Source organism: Lampetra fluviatilis, chromosome 40 (assembly GCF_964198595.1).
Source record: "Lampetra fluviatilis chromosome 40, kcLamFluv1.1, whole genome shotgun sequence".
NCBI lineage: Eukaryota > Metazoa > Chordata > Hyperoartia > Petromyzontiformes > Petromyzontidae > Lampetra > Lampetra fluviatilis.
Window position 1 is genome coordinate 1,576,558 of NC_136314.1, and position 22,849 is coordinate 1,599,406.

Genomic DNA, 22,849 nt, shown 5'->3' on the forward strand with positions numbered 1-22,849 from the left:
GACAGACTTTTATAAATCAATAAACACCACCCAGGTTGCACGTGTTCCATTCGCCGACCTAACGTCCGTGGTTTTTCCCACCAGTGCATCATTGTATTGTGGCTTCTTCTCGAGGGAGCCCTTCGGCTCTCGGGGCGAGACGCACGTGCACTCGCTTCCTCGGGGTTACAGACCGCGCGATGAATATATAACCGTACCTCATTAAGCATTAATGATTCCATTGGAATATGAAGTTCATGCAATGGCCTAGGACCGGGAGCCCTTCCTGCGCTCCTGGCAATTCCCCCTTTGGCCTGACATGTGCCACGGAGCCCTGGAATGTGCCCTTGAAACGGGACCCCTCCCGCTACACACACGTGCACACGCGGCTTACAAGGCACCCAATTATTGCGCACTTCGGGTCATTATTTCGTACACCTCCCCCACCCCCCAGAGGTGTCTTCTACATACGGGACTTGCTGTACTGCACTTGCTCGCTGTGCCGACCCATACATCAACCGGCAGCAGGGGCCACGCCGAGCGCGCGGCGACTCGCGGAATTAAACAATGCGGCCAATGTAAATGAATGTGCTCTGGCCGAGTGTATGATAGGTGACCTTTAATTTATAACCAGGTAAGAGTCCATTGAGACTCGGGGTCTCGTTTTCAAACGTGCAAGCCTCTGCGATTGCTTTTGGCGGAAGGACCTCCACTCGAGGTGGCACTAGAGAACCCACTCGAGAGGCTGATTTTGGCCTACTCTTCCATGCTTGCCAAAATAATTGTAAAAAAAATAACTGTTAGACACACATGGCTCCGTAATGTGCCCGTGTACGTTGTTGGATTGACAGAGATGAGGGGACTCACGTGACATTGACTTCTCCAAGACAGAGGTTATCTGCAAGCCATCTGGCTACCATGAGAGATTCGTTCTTGAGAATATCCACATATACAAACACAGAGACAATTTCAACCGAGAAGATGGATTCTGGCTTAGCAATCATTGGAAGGATTTGATAAACCATTTCGGGCCTTAATTGATTGTGTTCACGCCTACGGTGACTTTCAGACCGCATTCCATTCTCTTCTTCCCCCCCCTCCTCTTTTCCGAACATAGATTAACTCGTCCATCTGACCAACTGCCAAATCGCTGTCCGTGGTGCTGACGCTAAGAAAAAAAACGCCACTTTTTTCAAATTTTCTTGCGGTGGATTTCACACCTGATGATGATTGCTTGTGTTGCAGTCGAAACGTCGTGATAATTGTATTGTTTTATATTTGTATTACTTTATTATTTCCCTTCTACGTGACTTTACCGAAAGAACCAAGAATATGAATCCCTGCAGTCACGAAAGCTTTAAATACAATTTTAGAGATGAGGGGGTTTAAGAACGTTGCACCATCGTTGCAACTGCTGTGCCTGGGAGATCAAACCGGTAACCTCTGGAATGTGTCAACAATTACACCAGAGCAACAATGCCTTTTTACCACAAATGCGTTGTTTTTGTTTCTAAAGGTAGCTGGATAATCTTGAAATTGGTCAAAAATTCCACAATGCAGGGCCCACCTGGGACAATATTGAGCCTCAGTGAGGCTTTCCCACGTAGGTGCATTTATGAATGGCTATGTCGAACCGGCACAAACATATGTATTTATATTTATTCGTACTCCGTGATGACCACTTACGAATAACTATCCTCCCTCTCTTTTTAGCTTTTACGAAAGTATTTGTTGAAAATAACTTTCTGCATTGCAGGCACGATTGTGTGCGCATCAGCTTCATCAGCTTCGTCATCTTGTTTTCTTTGTAGTTATATTTGCAAGCATCTGCATCATTTTAATGGAAATTGGAGATGGTGCATTAGCGATTAACACGTTTTCTAAATTTGTGCACGCAAGGGGCCAGTCGTGTGTGTATTAACTGAGTTGGTCAGCAACTCCACATGGTGGGCAGAGCACACGAGCTGTGGAATAACCGCTGCACCACACTTCCTTTTAACCAATGAAAATATAACTGCTCCACCACACTTCCTTTTAAACAATGAAAATATACAGCAACATAAAGCTGTCGACTCTACAGTGTAAAGATAAAACACCACACTCTTTAATCCGGATCACATTAATAAGTGACCGCTGCCTGCTGTATATTACATTCGTGCGAAATGCATTTTAATTCTTATTGCCGGGACATTAACCCCCCTCGCTTGTAATTATGAATCTAATTTTGCCATGAACATCTATAAAGCAACATAAAAGCCAACGTTAATCAGTGGACACTGCCAAACGCTATGCGAATTTTATGTCACTGTAGCAATGATGGCAACCGAACTCTGAATTGAGATTTGATTTGAAAGCAACATTAAGATACATTTTACCTTCATTGACTGCATTTGGAAATATAACATTCCATACCGTCTGCTGAGTGCAAGTGGTGTTCATGTTTTTTCACGGGATGTCCTCTGGCTCCTACATTACTGAACATATGTTTGACCACGTAGTTCGGGAAGCTTTCCATGGCTGTACCGGATGAATTTCCAGATTGTACAGATACAATGGAATAATGATCGATGCCCAGGTGCAGTCAAGGGATGGCACGCTATTGATCAACCATGTTATGCATGCTGATTATCAGGTAATTGATGTTCATTCTAAATAAGTAGTTGGAGACTCTACTGTCGAAGCTGGAGCATGCCACTAAGATATGGGGCCTTACCATCAGCTCCATAAAAACAAAGCACCTGCCTGAGTATATTATGTAATCTCATTATGCATCCCCTAAACGCCCCATGAGTGATGGGGCAGCTGTGGAACAGGTGGAGGAGTTCCTATACCTGGGCAGTGCGCCTATGACCAGTTCCAGTTTGGCAGCAGAGGTCTCACTGAATCAGTCGTGCAGCATTCTTTTTTCATCATCTCTATAACGCCATGTGCAAGGTGCCTGGCCCATTAATCCATATACAGCTTTGGGCCTTCTTGGCCACAATTATGCTTGTGAAATAATGCAGCCCTTTTATGAGGAGTGCATATCCTTGAAAGTTGTGGACACAGTCCATTCGATGAGCTCCTCCTGCGGGCGAGGCTGTGTTGGCTGGGTCATGTCGCCCATGTGCCCGCCCAGCCACCACATGCTCAAGCATCTTTTATTTGGTTGGCATTGGTTAGAGAGGAGATGGGTTGTTGCGGTACAGGATGATGTGGAGCTGAGTGGATTTGCCAAGGACTAATATCAGTGGTGGCAAGCTCGGCCTCCGGAGGAGGCTTATTAAGGATGATACTGGGCAGTTGGAGGCAGTCACGCTTCACCAACAGAGGGCAGAGGAGTGACGCTCACAACAACGAGCAGCAGGTTGGCACAGTGAGAAGGGTAGGTGGTGTCTGTCATGTTCGGAAGTTAACCCATAGCGCACCTGGGTTTGTCCCTTGACCTTCGCTTAGCGAGCATTGGACACGTGGCGTCAATGTGAACCTAGCCTGGCACAAATTCTAAGGTGACATCACCGCCACTTAATGGCGAATGGCTGCTGCTGTTGTTTAAAGGCCTGAAATATCAAGTGGCCAACAACAAAACAGCACGATCAAAGTTGTACACTAAAAATGCGAGTTAGCATGAGCGTGAACCAATTGATGTCCTTGCAAGGCTGAGGCAGCGTTATAAATGCCCCATAAATTAATGTGTTATAGTTTAAAATACCAGACGGGCTTTTGCAACATTTATACAATATTGTCACGTGGTGAGGTCCACTGCATATCCAGAGTACAATAATGACAGTGTGAACACTTTATATTTTTTCAGGTGAAAAAATAAATACATTATTCACTTCTCGGACAAAAGGAGAGGCCAATTATAATTCAATTAAAGTGTAATGCACTTTTTAAAGATTACCATAGTTTGAACTCGGTAATCTACCAAAGCCTTTGTTCTCAAAAGCTCCAACGATTCAAAGAGGGAATAATCTCCTGTACTCTGACCAATCTTGACCTGAACTTAATTAAACCAATAATAGGTTCAATCAACTTTCTCACATTCACTCTCACAGCTGCTCTTTCACTGGTAGGAACCACCTGGTTACACCAGCCCACAGGGGATTATTGTGTCCGTCGTGCAGGGAGGGGCTAGGTGGGGAAGGAGGGGCTGTGTGGGGAGGGAAGGGTGGGGAGGGGTTGGGTGGGGAGGGTGGGGCTGGGTGGGGAGGGGTGGGTGGGGAGGGGCTGGGTGGGGAGGGTGGGGAAGGGCTTGGTGGGGAGGGTGAGGGGCTGGGTGGGGAGGGTGGGGCTGGGTGGGGGGTGGGAGGGGTGGGGCTGGGTGCGGAGGGGCTGGTCACCCCATGGTGCCTTTATTAAAATCAACGTTTAACCTACTCACGCCGGCTTGTGCCTGCCCTCATAGTCTGGCATATTTGCGGAATACACCACGCCGCCGTTGACCCTGGCCATTGACCGAGCAACCCAACGTTCCTACCGGCTCCCTCCGCAGGAATGTGTTTAACGAGTGGCTGGAAGCGTCAGTGGTGTGGCCAGTTAAGTGAAGGAAGACGTTCCTTACATCCCTAGAAGGAGGTTGTATCACCTACACGTACAGTCTGTTTTTCAGCCCAATGCTGGATGGGAGCTTACCCACACCATGTGGGTCGCGGAGGTTATTTGACCACACTTCACCATGCTGGTCAGTGCGGGTTGGTGAAGGTGGAGGAAGCAGAGAACTGCAATAGATTTCGATTTAAAGCTTTCGTGACTGCAGGGATTCATCTTCGTGGTTCTTTCGGTAAAGTCACGTAGAAGGGAAGTAATAAAATAATAAAAAAATAATAAAAAAATAATAAAAAAAATAGAACTGCTATAGATGTTGCCGCACTGTCCTCTACTGCCCACAACGCCTACTGCACCTGTTCTATGCATGGTGGTCACCATTCAAGAACTATCCAGGCTCAGCCTTGCTTCGGGCTTCTGCTGGAGAAGGTATGCGTGGTTGCTTTGCTTGTCACCTTCATCCCTACAACTTCCTGCACTCTCGATTGTCTAAATCCTCAGTCTCTCAACTCCGCACGTGACTAATTGGTTCGGTTTGTCCCCTCACTCCTCTCTCACTCGTAACATGGAACGCGTCTCCCTAGTTCTGAAGCCGATTCTCCTGGGCTCCCCATTCACCTGTCCATAGCAATGCCCCCTCTCCATAGCAATGCCCCCTGTCCATATCAATGCCCCCTGTTCATACCAATGCCCCCTCTCCATAGCAATGCACCTCTCCATAGCAATGCCACCTCTCCATAGCAATTCCCCCTGTTCATAGCAATGCCCCCTGTTCATAGCAATGCCCCCTCTCCATAGCAATGCCCCTGTTCACAGCAATGCCCCCTCTCTATAGCAATGCCCCTTGTCCGGGTTTGATCAGAGCCGTGTGGCCTCCTCAAGCCACCAAATTTTACTAAAAACTAAACGTTACTGAAAGACGCAAAGAGTATAAACTAAACTGTGTTATTTCACCATGTAAGGCCCACTGAGCGAATATAGCTCTTTGTTTAGAAACGACCTGGCCACAATTGATAGCTAAACGAAGTGGCTTGTCACGTGGAAATTGATAGCAGCCAAATACTATGATCGCACAAAAAATCTAAATGGGGAGAGCAAAACCGAAGGACCCAGAGAAAAAAAAATCCACGCAACCACGGGGAGAGCATGAAACTCCAAATATACAGGCCCGAGGGTCTGGATCGAACGCACGACCTCCTGCACAACAGGCAAGGTAGTTAACATCTCGCCACCATGGCGCATGAATCAACGCCTGCGAGGAAAGGCACTGGTTTTCATTCGCTGCTCCGTTTCTCTGGAACGGGATTCCCAATGATCTCTGTATTCCACAAACACCTTGAATCGGAAGAGGCACTGTGTTAAATGAATGCTGATTGACACCAGCAGTGATGGACAATTGTCCAGGCTTTTGGAGAGCTCACTTTGGGCTGACTCAGGCGCAATCTATGTGGGTTTGTGCTTGTGGGTTTTATATAAATATATAAATCATTCGGCTGATGCCAATTCCACATCGCCACCAATCAATGTGGAAGCAAATGGGATTTGAAGCCACGTATTGGGTGGCAAAAGGTTGTGGTTCGAGTCGTGTTAAATGCCCTTGGCAGACCCCAGTGTCAGGGAGACATTTATATAGAGGATATATAAAGAGACATTACAGTATTAATTTACCGAGAACAGACTGAGTCTCAAGGCAGTTTTTTTTTTACATAAGGTCGTTGTTTGAGACGTTTGGCCACGTTATTGGCACCGCATTAGTGCGACGGGAAAGCCGAGTGTCTGAAGAAAATTCCAAGCGTACAAGGGAATAACACCGAAGCTCTCCACATGTTAATTGGGCGCTCATTTGCATTTTTCTTGAGAACAAATGAAAGATCAAGTATGGCCGATATCTAACACAACCCAAGAACGATGCTTATAGCAGATTGTTAATACGCACACCAATCAATAGAACTGTAATCACAAGCGTAAACAATTCCATAGCGATGTTTTAGATGAGCGATGGCTACCAAAACAAAATCCAGTTGCTGCTGCATATACACGTGGTGATGTCACACGATCCCTGTTGTAGATAAAAAAAAACATATCCAGCGAGTGTGAATGCCGTAATTAGTGTGGCGGAGGGAAAAAAATGATCCTGGGGCAATACACTGCATGGAACCGTACATCGCAAGACAAACCAAAATAAAAAAAACAAAGCGACCTTCGCAAATTCTATTTTGGTCCTTGGAATAAACCACCGTGCAATTCTGCAGGATTCGTGAAGGAGCTTCTGCGGAATCCTTGTAAGAATTTAATTCTGCCGCTGCGTAATTCGTATCCGTAAGGCGTTGTTCGCCGCTGGGGTCTTCTAGCAGGGGGATACGTGCTCCTTATTCCATCACGGCTTAATTACACGGTCGTAAAAATAAAAAAAACGGAAACGCGGAGAAGGCGTCCTTGCACCCATTCGGCCCCTTGCGACGACGGTACAGTTGACTGGTGCCGTCCACGAAGCTACGGGGGGGGGGGGGGGGTAGTGGCTGTGATGTGGAAGCTGCAGCAGCAGGGCTTCACCGCCGAGCCAATAAATAAAGCCCCGCTGTAATTGTGTGGCGATTCCGAGGGGTTGGTGGGGGTTGCTGGAGGTAGCACCGTGATTCATGGTGCGGGACGGTGACACCCAGAAACACTGCTGACATCCCTGGGCAAACCTCCTCACGCCCACGAGGCGTCGATTATTGATAGGTAGCGGAGCTGTCGTTGATGCCATGGTCAATCCACTGCTGGCCAAAGGGGGGGCTCCTACACCCAAGCCGTCGCTTCGTCAAGGAGCATAAACCACCTCAATGCGAACTCCGTTCATCCTCGCAGCAGCAGCGGCTATTGGCTGAGACATCGAACAAAGGCGGTGGTCACCGCATTGCGCGGCGCTTTAAGATGCGCCTTCTGCGGCCGTCTGGAACGCTCTTCCTCCCGATATTAGGACGCAACTGGAGCTGTGCCACTTTTAAATCTCGATCGCAAACAAATTTCTTAAAAACGGATTTTTGTGTTTGGTTTGCTGTCCTTCCCCACGCACCTCCGATTAGCACGGTAGGCTACGTACGGCGCGAAATAAGTTCACGCCTCTCACGATCCTGGTCTTCCTCTCGGACACGTCCCATTGCTTGGCTGCCACTCGGTAAATAATGTTTGACCATTGCCCTTCGTCCCTTCCTGCGAAGTGTGACGCATTCAACCTGCTGGGTGCGTTCTCTAATCCGTGTTGTCCTCGCCGTCTCGCAGTGGAGGCATTCGGCACGTGCTTCTTTTGTTGACGCCACTCTCACTGCCGCCCGAATTAACAAGTGCCTTGCGCCCTTGTCCACGCGGATTGATGCGCAGTGTGGAAAGGCTGGAAACCCGTCCATGTTATGTACAACGTTTATTGTTACATCTGAATCACAGTTCCTATGATCACTGTTACATTCACCATGGGAACCTCATTTGCCAGTAAAAATATGATAATTGGTTTTTTACCCTTCTATCTGGCAACAAAACTGACATCTTTTTACAAGGAGTCATGTTTGCATAGACCGCAATACCTGCAGTCATAATACAAACAGATGACGCCAAAACGCCTTTTGGCGTCATCTGGTCCAACCTATGTGAGACTAGGCTCTAAGGAAAGCTGTCTCGGGTGTGGACCAATCAACTTCAAGGACAGTGCACATTATCAGAGCTATGTCTTTTGTTTGTATTATGACTGCAGGTATTGCGGTCTATGCAAACATGACTCCTTGTACAAAGGTGTCAGTTTTGTTGCCAGATAGAAGGGTAAAAAACCAATTATCACTGTTACATTGTTTTTATAGCTTAATTTTGGTGATTTTGAAAACGTTTTGGTTTAGCCATGTTTGTTTGTTGTAGTACAGAGTCGGCCTGATAACTTTAATCTGCATTGTCTTATGGTTGTTATTGTTTGACTTGCATCCTACTGGGATTTTTGCACACAGCGTTGAAATACGGTGTGTTTTTCTGGAAGACTTTGCTGTTTTTTCCAGGATGTTGTCTGTTGAGTTTCATCACTTTAAGATGTTTCTTGTTCATGTTTTTTTTGCAGTTGCACCCGAGTCAAGAGCCGCATGGCTCACAGGGTTATACCTAATACATGAAAATGAAATGAAACTGAACACGAGTTGCATTTCGAGCCGCGTCACACGCCAGTGGCAGGTGTCATCAGAAGCTGTCCTGTGCGGCCTTTAGGTTTACTCGGCCTGAATCGAAAACCCGGCGCAGTGAGTGAACATCAGCACTTGCGGCGAAAACGGCGTGCCTTGAAAAGGTGCCGGCTGACGAAAATTGTCCCATCAGACTGTTTGGTCAAATTGTGGATACTTGGATGTGTTTTTGTGCATTGTTTATTTAACAGAATACTACAACTTAAGCTATTAAATAGAATGCATCGGTGACCTACACGTATCAATATTGTAAATGTTGCAGATTACTGCATTATGAGCAACATTGGAATTATAAATGCAGGAAATATTACGCTGCAACGTGGTTGTGTCAACATAAGTTTCTGCAGCACTGTAACAGTGGGAATGTTTGAATTTTAAAAATTATGAGCAGAGAAAACAAATCTACATATGAGCATAAATGTTTAATTCGTGAAATTATTACCAATATGTAATATTGCCAAATATCATGCTTTATATGGTACTGATGGGGGAAATGAACAGGAATTAAATGATTTAGAAATTATGCTTCTTAAATTGGGACAGTCTTGAAAATCTGCATATTTATTGACAAAGCCTGTTCTTTCCTTTGATGCATGATTACAAATTTGGGTTCATTGTTACTCCGTTCATGCTGCTTTGAAAGCTGCAAGTTTGCACTTCTGGGTTTGTGCTAACTGCTGCACTATTGGTATTAAGTTTCAGAGAATGATTAATGCTTCCACGCAGTGCTCTAAAGTGCAATTTTTCTTGCAAGCTCACAATTCATTAGGCAGAGCATTCAAATGTAAAAAAAATAACAATCAAAAGATCCTTCAGTACCATTTCCGGTGCGCGCATTTCAACGTCGTTACATTGTTAATTGTCAACTCGCACACCACGGACAAATAAATAACATTTTACCGTGGACATTCGTTCAAATATTCCCATCGACGACGGCAGCTCGTTTTCAATGCGGCGCTCGAATTAGGGGCGATCGTCAAAAGGAACGCGGCAACGGCGTCACGCGCGACCTCGTTCGTCATTATCCAGTCGCTCGGAGCCGCGACCTGATTCTATCCCCATACCCCCGGCAAATTCCACCGCGAACTGGGACGACGCGATACGTCTTAGCGCTAATGCACACGAGCCTTGTGGCACGGCCCACTGGGGGGAGTCGCATCAACAGCTCCCCACTCCCTTGCTCCCCGTTCGGCGTAGAGCGGTGGCTTACGCATTCTAATGGGGGTGATGGGGAGGAATTGGCTTCAGCAGCAGCGGCAGCAGCAGCAACTCTTGCAGAGCTGCGGTGACAGGTACAGCGGCAGCGCGCATCCGCACTGGTGGAAGATGTTCAGCAACAATGGTTCTTCACCCTCATGCCCATCTCTCCCGTTTGAACAAACACACAGCCACGGTCTCGTTTCGCTGACGGGACGCGCGTGAATTGGTCTGATGTTTTAGTTTGATTCTTTTGTCCATTTATTTTGGGGGGGGGGGGGTGGGGAGAAATCCGCCTTTGACTGCGCTCTATACAAGCTCGTGCTGAACCGATTGTGCATTGGGCTTCGTTTCACAATGTTGGTGCGTGTGAATGATTGCACCATTTGCTGGGTATCGCGATGGCTGGTACCTGCTTGTTTATTTACAAGTCACAGCTGACTACTGTCCAGGCTCAAAACCTTGCTTGGTTTGCGGGATGTGACGTGATTTGGGGGTATTTGGGGTCATCGATCATAGGACACGAGGATCATTTGAGGCTTTGCTAGGCAGTGAAAGCTTGACTATGTTACGTGTGATGAATAGCCAATGTAAACAGGATACATGCATAGTGCTACACCGTAGTCTCAACCAGCTTCATGGCCAATGTAAGCTTCCATACAATAATGATATCCTCTTCATGCATACATATATATACGTAATGAATAGGATTACATTCATCCCCCCCCCCCCCCCTCTGGCCTTCGCCGCTGAGAGGCTCACAGTGATCACAACAACGTTACTCTAACACCAGAAGCAGGACATCTTTTTCTTCGCAATTTTGGCAACTTGCCTGATGAAGCTGGTTGTAGTCACCGGCGGAGCGAGGTACTCAAATTGTGAAAGTTGTGGGTTTTTGTCTCCAACACACTGCTGTACTGAGCTAGTGACTAATCGTCACGTTCAGTTTACGTGACGAACCTCACCAATTGGCTGTCGGGTGGTGGTGGGTTAACGACACATTTATATTTACGCGATCTAACCCAAAACAACATTTATTCTGGATATCCATCATGGGACCTCATTTGCCAGTACCAATATATGAGAATAGGTTTTCCCATTTTTGTCTGGCAACAAAACAGGTGTTAAGATGTTAAAACACCAAACTGAAATCTTTTACAAGGGATCATGTCTGCATTAACCACAATAGTTGTGGTCAGAATGCAAAAAAACATACTCTGATAATATATGCATTGTCCTTGAAACTGATTGGTCTACACCAGAGACTAGGCTGGCCAAAAAGCCTTTTGGTGTCCTTTGGTCTAACACCGTTTGAGACGAGGCTCAAAAGAAAGCTGTCTCTGGTGTGGACCAATCAGTTTCAAAGACAATGCATATATTATCAGAGTGTGTTTTTTGTTTGCATTCTGACCACACACATTAATGCAGACGTGATTCCTTGTAAAAGGGTTCAGTTTGGTGTTTTAACATCTTAACACCTGTTTTGTTGCCAGAAAAAAGGGGAAAACCCTATTATGGATATCCACTTCCTTAGGGTTATATTCACATTTATAGTTGATTTACATCTGACAGAGATCAGACTGACTGTAAATAACCCTTAATGTAAGTGTGTCTGCACTGAAGCATTACTTTTTAATCGGGTTCCATTAATAAATAATAATTCACAAATAGACACGCAAAATGTTTTGACGCTTCAACACTCAGAATCAAAAACGATGTTGTAAGTCCTGCGGAGAATGTAGCACGTTGCAAAAAATGTGACTTGTTTTTACGTCGAAAAAACCAGGACATGTTTGAATGCTACGCACGTGGAAAAAACATCATGTACGTAACTGAAGGTTGGATAGAACAGTGTATGGAATCATTGCTAAATGAACACAATACTGTGCAGACCCGTGCCAATCCCAGTACCCATGTTGGCCATGAGGGTTCTCTCACAGACTGATCAGTGTGGGCCACTTACCGCTCATGTTAGCTGTGGCCACGATTAGAGTACAGTACAACAAACCACTGCAACATATCTCTGCTGCAATATATAAATACGCTTATTTAAAATATATATAAGTTTACATATCTTTTTTACTATTTTTATTTTACCAGGTAAAAGCCCACTGACCTATGTAGCTCTTGTTCAGAAGCGACCTGGCCACGATTGAAGGCTCAACGAAGTAGCGTATTACTATGTGGAAATGTACAGCAGCCAAATGCTCTGAATGCACGTTGATTCTGAATGTGTAGAGAAAAAAACGGAGGACCCGGGAGAAAAATCCACGCAACCACAGGGAAAACATGCGAACTCCAAATATACAGCAGCAGGCGTCAGGGTCGGGATCGAACCCACGACCTCCTGTGTACCAGGCGAGGCAATTAACATCTCGCCACCACGGCACCCCTGTGCAATCAAAATACGATCAAAATATTCCCCGACAAATCCAGCGGACAAACATCCACAGCCAGGGATCTCCATTAACAAATCTTGACCCAGCCCCGGATTTCCTCGATACAAAGGTAAAGGTGCAGCTCTGCAATTTTTTGCTCAGACCCCTGCTGGTGGAAGAGCCTCCACGACAGCGAGCTCGAGAGAGTCCCCCCCTCTAGGTGGTCCTGTATTTGGCCTACTCCTTCATTCTGGCCAGACATCTTGCAATACAACTAACTAAACGATGGTTATTCTTCCAGCGTATGGCCCACTGAGCTATGTATCTCTTCTTTCAGAAGCGACCTTGCCACAAATGATAGCTCAACCAAGTGGCTTGTCGCGTGCAAATGTTTCACAGGCAAATACTCTGAACGCATGCTTCTAAACGTAGAGGGAAAAAACCGAAGGATCCGGAGAATAATCCGCGTGGACACGGGGAGGACTTGTAAACTCCAATTATACAGGCGTCGGGATCGAACCCACAACCTCCTGTATGCAAGGTGAGGTAGTTAACATTTCGCCACCGTGTCATCCGAAATGGGTTGGGAGTGCTCACATTTTACCCCACAACAAGCCACCAGCTGTGGTGTCGTCGTTTTTATAAACTGTTGGATGGACAGAGGCATGGGGATGAAAAAAAAAACATTCTCAATATTTTGTGCTGCCATGGCAGTAGATCAAATCAAACAAGCGCACCTCTGGAATGCAAGTCCAGTGTGCTAACCGCATGTGTGCGTACGAATATATTAAGCCCCGGGGCAGTTAGTAGTGAGTCTAAAAGCACCCAACCGTTACACTTTCATGGGAAGCTCGCACGAGAGAAATCCGCGCAAAATCTCTCTCCTTAGTAACAGGTGGGTGACCCGTGCTAAGAGAGGGTCACACTCAGGTCACTGTCATTCCCATCGTTTTTTTTTGACATCGGGTTTGAGCCCCTGTGAGTCTCGCCATCGTAATGCCGTCAATGGACTGGGCTGTCTGTGCTCCCTGGGCAAACACTCGATAAAAACCAAACATTTCTCTCTCTCCACGCTTAGCCTATTTTAGTCGACGCATTTCAGAATGGAAATCGAAAATATGTTTGAATATTCCTCCAGTATGGAGGAATCTTATATTCCTCCAGTATGGAAGAATCTTCATACTAGAGGAATCTTCATGCTGGAGGAATCTTCATGCTGGAGGAATCTTCATGCTGGAGGAATCTTCATGCTGGAGGAATCTTCAAACTGGAGGAATCTTCATACTGGAGGAATCTTCATGCTGGAGGAATCTTCAAACTGGAGGAATCTTCATACCGGAGGAATCTTCATGCTGGAGGAATCTTCATGCTGGAGGAATCTTCATAGTGGAGGAATCTTCATACTGGAGGAATCTTCATGCTGGAGGAATCTTCATGCTGGAGGAATCTTCATACTGGAGGAATCTTCATACTGGAGGAATCTTCATGCTGGAGGAATCTTCATGCTGGAGGAATCTTCAAACTGGAGGAATCTTCATACTGGAGGAATCTTCAAACTGGAGGAATCTTCATACTGGAAGAATCTTCATGTTGGAGGAATCTTCATACTGGAGGAATCTTCATGCTGGAGGAATCTTCATGCTGGAGGAATCTTCATGTTGGAGGAATCTTCATACTGGAGGAATCTTCATACTGGAGGAATCTTCATGCTGGAGGAATCTTCATGCTGGAGGAATCTTCATAGTGGAGGAATCTTCATACTGGGGGAATCTTCATACTGGAGGAATCTTCATACTGGAGGAATCTTCATATGGAGGAATCTTCACACTGGAGGAATCTTCATCCTAGAGGAATCCTCATGCTGGAGGAATCCTCATACTGGAGGAATCTTCATACTGGAGGAATCTTCAAAGTGGAAGAATCTTCATACTGGATAAATCTTCAAACTGGAGGAATCTTCAAACTGGAGGAATCTTCATGCTGGAAAAATCTTCAAACTGGAGAAATATTCACACTGGAGGAATCTTCATCCTAGAGGAATCCTCATGCTGGAGGAATCCTCATACTGGAGGAATCTTCATACTGGAGGAATCTTCAAAGTGGAAGAATCTTCATACTTGATGAATCTTCAAACTGGAGGAATCTTCAAACTGGAGGAATCTTCATGCTGGAAAAATCTTCAAACTGGAGGAATCTTCATACTGGAGGAATCTTCATACTGGAGGAATCTTCATGCTGGAGGAATCTTCATACTGGAGGAATCTTCATATGGAGGAATCTTTAAACTGGAGGAATCCTCATGCTGGAGGAATCTTCATACTGGAGGAATCTTCATATGGAGGAATCTTCAAACTGGAGGAATCCTCATGCTGGAGGAATCTTCATACTGGAGGAATCTTCATACTGGAGGAATCTTCAAACTGGAGGAATCTTCATAGTGGAAGAATCTTCATACTGGAGGAATCTTCAAACTGTAGGAATCTTCAAACTGGAGGAATCTTCAAACTGGAGGAATCTTCAAACTGGAGGAATCTTCATGCTGGAGGAATCCGACGAGCTATGAAGCTCTTTTTCAGAGATGTCCAGGAGGGGCGGGTGAGTCCACACGAGCCAACTGACTACACTCATTTCGGACAATGATCGGTTTTGATTGTCCTGCTCTTGATTGTTACTTAAAAGTAAAGAATAATAATAATAAACAAATCGATATATTACATGGGTCAATTACAGTCACACTCTTTTATAACAATATTAATTTATATCAATTTATCAACCGATTTCTGTATTATGGTCTTTCTGAACGCTGTGGTCTTGGGGGTTGTTTGGTCATGCTGCACTGCCCTGCTCGGGCAGGCTGAGTGAAGCTCAGAGGGCTCGGAGATCGTTCAGATATCTCGCACCTCCGATACGGTGAAAAATGCGTTTAACGTAAATACAATAAATACAACAAAAAGACAGGTCCCCCGTGTAGCCTGTACAGACTGTTGGGGCAAGTGCTGTTAGCGAGCACCTATGAAGGCAGGCACAGCACATGAGGGGGTGGGTGGCAAGCACCACGCTCAGTTGCCTTATTCTCTCTCTATTGGCGCGGTTCAGATAACCGTCGCTGATGTTGGCCGTGAGCGGGAATCAAACTCGAGTCATCGCTGTGCCACGGCTCCCACAACATACATACACAACGTATACATGTTTCGATTTAAAGCTTTCGTGACTGCAGGGATTCATCTTCTTGGTTCTTTCGGTAAAGTCACGTAGAATGGAAATAATAAAATAATAAAAATAAAACACAACGCAAGCAGCCGTCCTCAGGTGAAGAACAGGTCTGTCGAGAAGACGGAGGTGTGTCAATCAGACTCTGTCTTCTCGACAGACCTGTTCTTCACCTGAGGACGGCTGCTTGCGTTGTGGCCGAAACGTCGTGAGAATTATCTTATTATGTTTTATTTTTATTATTTTATTATTTCCATTCTACGTGACTTTACCGAAAGAACCAAGAAAACGTATACATGAACACATTAGCCATGATTGAGAGTTGAACTGGGGGCACCATGCGCTCGCCACTGCACGATCTCTCAATCCGCCCAGTTTTATCACTTCGAACTTTTGACCTCGTGCTCAAAGTCTATTTTTTTAGTGAGAGTTCCCCTATTGTACATGTTCATGATCATTTTGTGATACGTAGAATCCAGTTTCACGTAGAACTCGGACCGTTATCTAATGGAGAAAGTCATTGCATGTTAACATCTGGCAGTTCACCCATCTGGCAGTTGTTTTGTTGTTGAATGCAAGAACACACTGGGCTGGCTTTGACAATTCATCGTCTCAACGGCAAGCTTGCTTAAGCCAATGATGCTGAATAAACACACTCCCGGAATGTTCGTGGCTGATGGAATGTGTAAAAAAAATGTTTTTACGGAAACAGACAAATATTGGTCGGAGGCATATAATTTGCTTATTTAATTTATTTATTCTACACGAGTTCTGTGCATTGGACAGGGCTTCGCTTGTGTAATCTCAAATCCCAAGCAGAAGTCTGCTCGGCCAGGCTGAGTGTGTGCAGCTTGAATTGTTGAATATATTAATTCACCTGTGCACATACACTTTGAGTCACATGCAAATAACATTGTAATTGAAGTACCCATAACTAATATTACTGGACGCTATTTTATTCCAGGTTTATAAAATATGTGTTTATTGAGAGACGAGATTATGGTAATAAAACACATCCACTCAAGGACAACAATGAATAATGTTTAAAATAATAGAATGCATATGTAATTATTATTATTTACAAAACGATATTGTATTAGAAATTTTAAGATGATGAGTTTGTATATATATAAATCACATATCTGAATTTGGAGCTTGCAAATGTACGTGCTATTTGTAGTATCTGGAGCCAATCATGGACATGTTATTTATACTAAAACTGACATATGTGACGTGTGCAAACCTGGCTTTCACGCTTCAATGGATTGCGATTTTAAAATAACTCAAAATGAAATGGGTAAGTCGATTTATTACATTATTTATTCACAAACTACACAAAGAATAATTACTTCCCCAAAAATACACAGATGGCCACGTCTTCTGTGTATACATGTGATGTTGTTCTTGTGTTTATAATTTCGATGCACAATACACTTTATATCCTGGGCAAGTATAAACCACGTCTGTTTACCATTTAACTGAAGAAGTCCTCTCTGGAGGAATAACCAAGCTGCTTCACACACAAGACACTAATTATTTGTACACAAAAAAAGCAATCAAAGTCTAATTGAAAAATAGCAAAGTCTCCCTTTCATTTTTCACGTAAGAAATGTTTGGAATTTTAAGAAACCCGTGCGTCTTCTGGGCACGAATTCCCACCACAGGGCTGATTTTTGTTGTGGCTCGATTGAATGTCAAAATGACAGTGGAATGAAGAGTGCCATGCTCCATTAACAATTTAGTTAACGGTGTCGAAGGCTGTGCATCACACCGATTGATCCATTATTCCAGCGGACCGTTTATTAATATGCTGCTTTAACCTCTGTCGCAAGAACAACATTATAATGTGCACTGTGCCCACAAATCAATCTACACCGAGGTGTGTATCGTTTCGTTTCTGCTTGCGATAGCCCACGAGCCTCGGGGGTTTGTCAGTGCCACCTGGATTGGCAAATGCTACTCATGTCCGCCATGGGCAGTGCACTGTTTGTGTTGTAGACATGATTCCTATTTATTGTCATATTCCGTAGATGTTAGTATCACGTTGCGTTTTACCCTCCCTTCCCCTCCAAAATCAACTGTGTCTTCCAAACATACTGCAGTTAATTTATTTTCTCATGAAAGCTACCACACTGTGACCTTGCTATCACGCATTGATGCAATGCAGGGATTAAAACAAATGACTCAAGAAAATCCACATTAGTGTTTGGCACCCTGGGTGTTTCTCATAGGATATGTTAGCCAACGCTTGCTGGTGTATACATGACAAAGGACAATCGTGCATAGCCTGCAGTTTTGTTTTTGTCACGCAGGCTAAATGTGCAGCTTCATTTCGTCTCGACCCGACAATTCCAAGTGGCTCGGTCACGGACAAGCAGTGAAAATTGTGCCAGTGGCCAACACCGTTTCAGTGCCCGTTCGTGTAATCCTTCACATTCCTCCGTATGCTCTCCAGAATCAATCCCAGAGCAGCAACCTGTCCTGTACACGCAGCAGCTGGCTGGCCGGGGTAGTCTTGGCAAAGCTCGCGAGGACAATAGACTGCCATCTCCAATAAGACCACTGGGGAGACATGCGCCTCGATTTCGGAGAGCAGGCACAACCCACCTCTCCCAGGTGTGCCTCTCCAAATTGGTCACGCAACTACGGTACGATTCTGGGGGGGGGGGGGGGGGTCAAACAGATGGTGTTTCCCATAGGAAGATATGTACAGACAGATTAACATAAATGGCTTTCTCCGTAATGCGACAATGCACTTCGAAGCAATGCCTTGCAACGACGGGATGATTTTTGCGGCGTGCAGAGGTGCGCAACGCTAATTTTAGCTCGCCCCCGCCTCTCCCGAGGAAGGCTGCTTCAATCGAAGCCTCTCAGTGTGCCTCCTCCACGTTTCTACCTCCCCTCGCACCCAACGCTGTGCTGCTGCAAGAGGTTGTCTGCGAGCGATGAACCCATTTCAACCCTGTCGGCTGCCTTGTTTCCAATTCCCTCTATATTTACCACCGACGACATCTGCCGTTCTGGCAACAACAAGAAAAAACTGTGAGGAATTGGTGACTTCCATCAACGGCATTTGCAATCAGTGGGTCAACGTGTGCGTGTGTCTGCTATAGCCTAAAGTGCAATGTTGCAAATGAAGCCCAGTTGAATTTTAAACACTTAACAACGGCAAACTGGAGACCTGGATCTCCCTGGAAAAAGAAATAATGAGTCTCAGTGGACTCACACCTGATTAATTAAAGCACGCCAGTTGATTGAACATTTGGCTCAATTTTTAGATAAAAATCACTCACATTTTTTTGCGAGCTGTTTATATATTATGTATGAGATATATTTTTTGGGATTATTAAAACTGCCAGCTGAGAACTGAACTGTTGCCCTTTTATGAAAGGACCTGTATCAGTGTCTGTGGCAATTATGTGACCTCAAGTGTTAAATATATTTTTTATAAACAAGGAAAGTATAGTAGCACTGCACTTTAATAATACAAAAAATGCAATTTGCTGCTTGTTCACCAACATGTTATTTATTTATACACCTCCCCCCATATATTGGCGTATTTACTTTTAAAAATAGACTTCACATTTGATTTGAAGCGTACGTGACTGCAGGAATTATTCTTTGGTTATTTAGGTAAAGTCACGTAGAAAGAAAATCAATTAAATAATAGAATACGACGTTTCGATTGCAACACAAGCAATCGTCATCAGGTAGAACTAAATTTGATAGCGACAAAACACAGACACGGAGACACACAGACAGACACACAAGCAGAGAGAGAGAGAACACAGAGAGAGAGAGAGAGACACACAACATAGACACACATTGATGAAATTTCGGGAGGCAGCATGCTGCCTTGGCTAGATTTTATTCTCGGTTGAGCGCTGAGATTATCCGTCTTCTATTTGTAGAAATTTCAATGCTGCTTTGTGTCTCATGGTCATAAATAGTTGTTGATGCTCGTGTAAGTATGCAGTGTTTGATAAAGATGGTACATTAATCGTTGCACCTTCTGATACCCGACGAACAAAAATAAGTGTGCGGTCAAGGCACGCAGAAAACTGCGAATCAGCAATTTACACCGTGGCATTAAAGCAGTAAATCGTGAGCGCTCCTGTCCACTGAACGATCAGAGCATCATTTTTACCATCCCTGTGCGAGTCATTGAACAGTATATTGCTGGGCAGGATATTTAATATGCGATTAATGAATGATTTGGTTCGTGGGATGCACGTACTGAGTGTGTAAGTGCTTGTACAGCTTCTACAAGGACATGTTCTACAAGGGGACTGCAATTGCTCTGCACCATTCTTTCTTCACAGCTAGAAAATCAATGTAGAAAATAAAATTAATTTTGGGCTTCTGCAGGGAATTTCGAATTTATAGATCCAATTGCAGGCCCCTAAATTGCCTCTGTCTCGTCTTAACTGATTTTTCGAAGAGGAAAACATTACCTCGAGTGATTAACTGTGTATTTTACCCGCGACAATGACCCAATGTCCTAATCGGTGTTTTAATTAGGCATTGTTGGTAAATTGTTATTTTTGTTCAATCATCCACAAAGAAAGACAAACATTGTGTTCAATTTCAAGATTCCTTTTTTTCATTCAGTAATTCTATTTTTCACATGACTATTATATGATTCATGCATTACCCTTGGGCTTATTCTGTATTTTCTTAGATCCCGCTACAATGTGTGTGTGTCGATACTGAAGTGTATGATTACATTTTTATACAATTATCCTACGTAACATTTACTGAGTGGTTGTTAATTAAAGGAAAATTTCCGCTACGTGAAAAAGTGTTCATTTCACAGATCACCTTGTAAAAGATTAAAGCGTCGGTGTTATCCTGCAATTAAACTTCCTTCGTGCAATTGTTTGTTTTGTAATGCAGAGTGCAACCCGATCTGAAAAGCATATCAAGGTCATCGTTGGAAACCAAACCCAATCTGCTGACAACAAAACCCATTGCATATAGCCGTTTCAATTCTCCTCGTTTGCAAGTGCCGAGTGAGATGCACATATTGCTAAGCAACGACGCTGGATTTTTTTTAATATTTTTGAATACGAATCCCTTAGCAACGCGATGCTCTTGTGTCATGGAAATATCAGATAATTCCACGGTGACAGAGAATGCATTTGGAAACCAGCGATCGCTTGAGACGAAAGGAAATATACGAAGGCAAGCAAACACGCATGCAGACACGTGATAAATACGGCTGCAAATGTAACAGCCGCATGCCAACGAGAGGAATGCAAAATATGTACGGAGTGCATTGCCTTACCTTGCAAACTTCATACAGCAAATTATAGTTTTCATCCTGCTTCTGTGAACCGCAGAGATTGCATCCCATGTTTGGTCTCAGTTGAAGTGGCACAATTAGAGAGAGACCCTTCGCGCAGGGCTATAGGCACGACATTAACAGCAGCAACGAAAAGGTATATTTCCACATCTAAGTAAATTGGAATGAAATATATCTATAATTTTTGAAAACGGGCTAGCGAGATTTTTTTTGTCTTTTCTTTGGGGGCGGGAGGGGGGAGGTAAATAAATAAATAAATAGGGTTGCCTCGTCGCCCGCCGACAACAATGTTCCTGCTGCAGTCACAGCGGCGCTTTCGGACGAATTCCCGCGCACTCGATCGTCAGAAGGGCAGAGCCTGGGCTCAGCAGCAGGTTGCCTTCTTCCAATCGCTGTCCTTCACCATTACCTCGCAGCACCCCCCACCCCCCACCCGCCCTCTTCTCTCGTCCGCCCTGCCGCCTGAGGATGCGGCTGCGTGGCGCGCGCACGCACGCGCGCGTGGGAAGGACACGCGGCACGCACGCGCGCGTGGGGAGGGCACGCGGCACACGGCACACACACTCACGCGCGCACGTAAGCACGCACGCGCGCGTGGGAAGGACACGCGGCATGCACGCGCGCGTGGGGAGGGCACGCGGCACACGGCACACACTCACGCGCGCACGTAAGCACGCACGCGCGCGTGGGGAGGGCACGCGGCACGCACCCGCCCCCAGATTCCACGCGTCAAGACGCCGATGCGGGTTTTTCATGCCGACGCTCGCTTTTTAAAAAAACATATAAATATAGACTCCGCCTCAAGCATAGCGATGAGGGCCCCTCATTGACTATTCATGATTCCTGCCACGGGGATTCTGTAAATTGGCAGCTGTGATAGATGAATATGCACTAATTACAGCGAGGCTGCGTTGCGGCGCGCAAGGAGCCGGCGTCGAGAGGAGATGCCCCTCCCCCCCTGGAAGCAAGAAGCACGGCGTGGAAGCTTCGCCTTGTTGCTGGAAGCAAGAAGCACGGCGTGGAAGCTTCGCCTTGTTGCTGGAAGCAAGAAGCACGGCGTGGAAGCTTCGCCTTGTTGCTGGAAGCAAGAAGCACAGATTAGAAGCTTCGCCTTGTTGCTGGAAGCAAGAAGCACGGCGTGGAAGCTTCGCCTTGTTGCTGGAAGCAGCAAGAAGCACGGCGTGGAAGCTTCGCCTTGTTGCTGGAAGCAGCAAGAAGCACGGCGTGGAAGCTTCGCCTTGTTGCTGGAAGCAGCAAGAAGCACGGCGTGGAAGCTTCGCCTTGTTGTTGGAAGCAAGAAGCACAGATTAGAAGCTTCGCCTTGTTGTTGGAAGCAGCAAGAAGCACGGCGTGAAGAATCGCCGCTCGCGTTGGCGGCTTGTTCACGGTTCATTCCGCAGAGCGAGCAGCCCAGACGCCCAGAGTTTTAAATACATAACAAGTCGCAAGTTGTTGTTGTTGTTGTTGCTTTGATATTCGACTACAAATGTCGCGTACTCGTGGCACGCGCTGATGCAGACACGATGCATTGCAAAAAAGAAAATCGAAATCACAAATATATTTGCCACGTATTATTTGGGTCTTTCGGTAAAGCCACGTGGATAGAAAAAATAATAAAAATATCGCGACGTTTCGATCGCAACGCAAGCAATCGTCATCGGGTGACAAAAAAATAGCGAGAGAGCTGCTGTGGCAGGATGTTGTCAAGACATTTAGCCTGTTAATGTAAAGACATGTAACCTGTTAATGTAACACCAGAGAGTCGAAAATAACTACTAAAGACCACAGCCAGTTAAGCCATCCAGACATATAAATACAGACACAATGCTACCGAGAAGATGGGTACAAATTGAACAATCATTGGAAGGACGTTATTAACCAGGTTAAGTCATAACTGGCTGCGGTGTTTAGTAGTTATTTTCGACACTCTGGTGTTACATTAACAGGTTAAATGTCTCACTAACACAGCCACCGTTGCTCGTTTTCCTTGCTGTGGCGGTGGCTCTACGATCTAACATTGACATGCTAATCTCTCACAATACAATGGCCACCTC

General features: G+C 45.2%; 1 protein-coding gene across 2 annotated transcripts in view; it reads right to left on the minus strand.

Annotated features, from left to right (window-relative positions):
* The window catches only part of LOC144946111 (E3 ubiquitin-protein ligase PDZRN3-like), a 64,915-nt gene extending 43,695 nt beyond the window's left edge, over nt 1-21,220 (minus strand). For both annotated transcript variants that reach the window (XM_078874853.1, XM_078874852.1), the window contains exon 1: nt 20,778-21,220. In XM_078874853.1, coding sequence (XP_078730979.1) covers nt 20,778-20,846 — 69 coding nt within the window. In that variant the 5' untranslated portion in view covers nt 20,847-21,220. The remainder of the gene's footprint in view (nt 1-20,777) is intronic.
* Between the last annotated feature and the right edge of the window lie 1,629 nt (nt 21,221-22,849).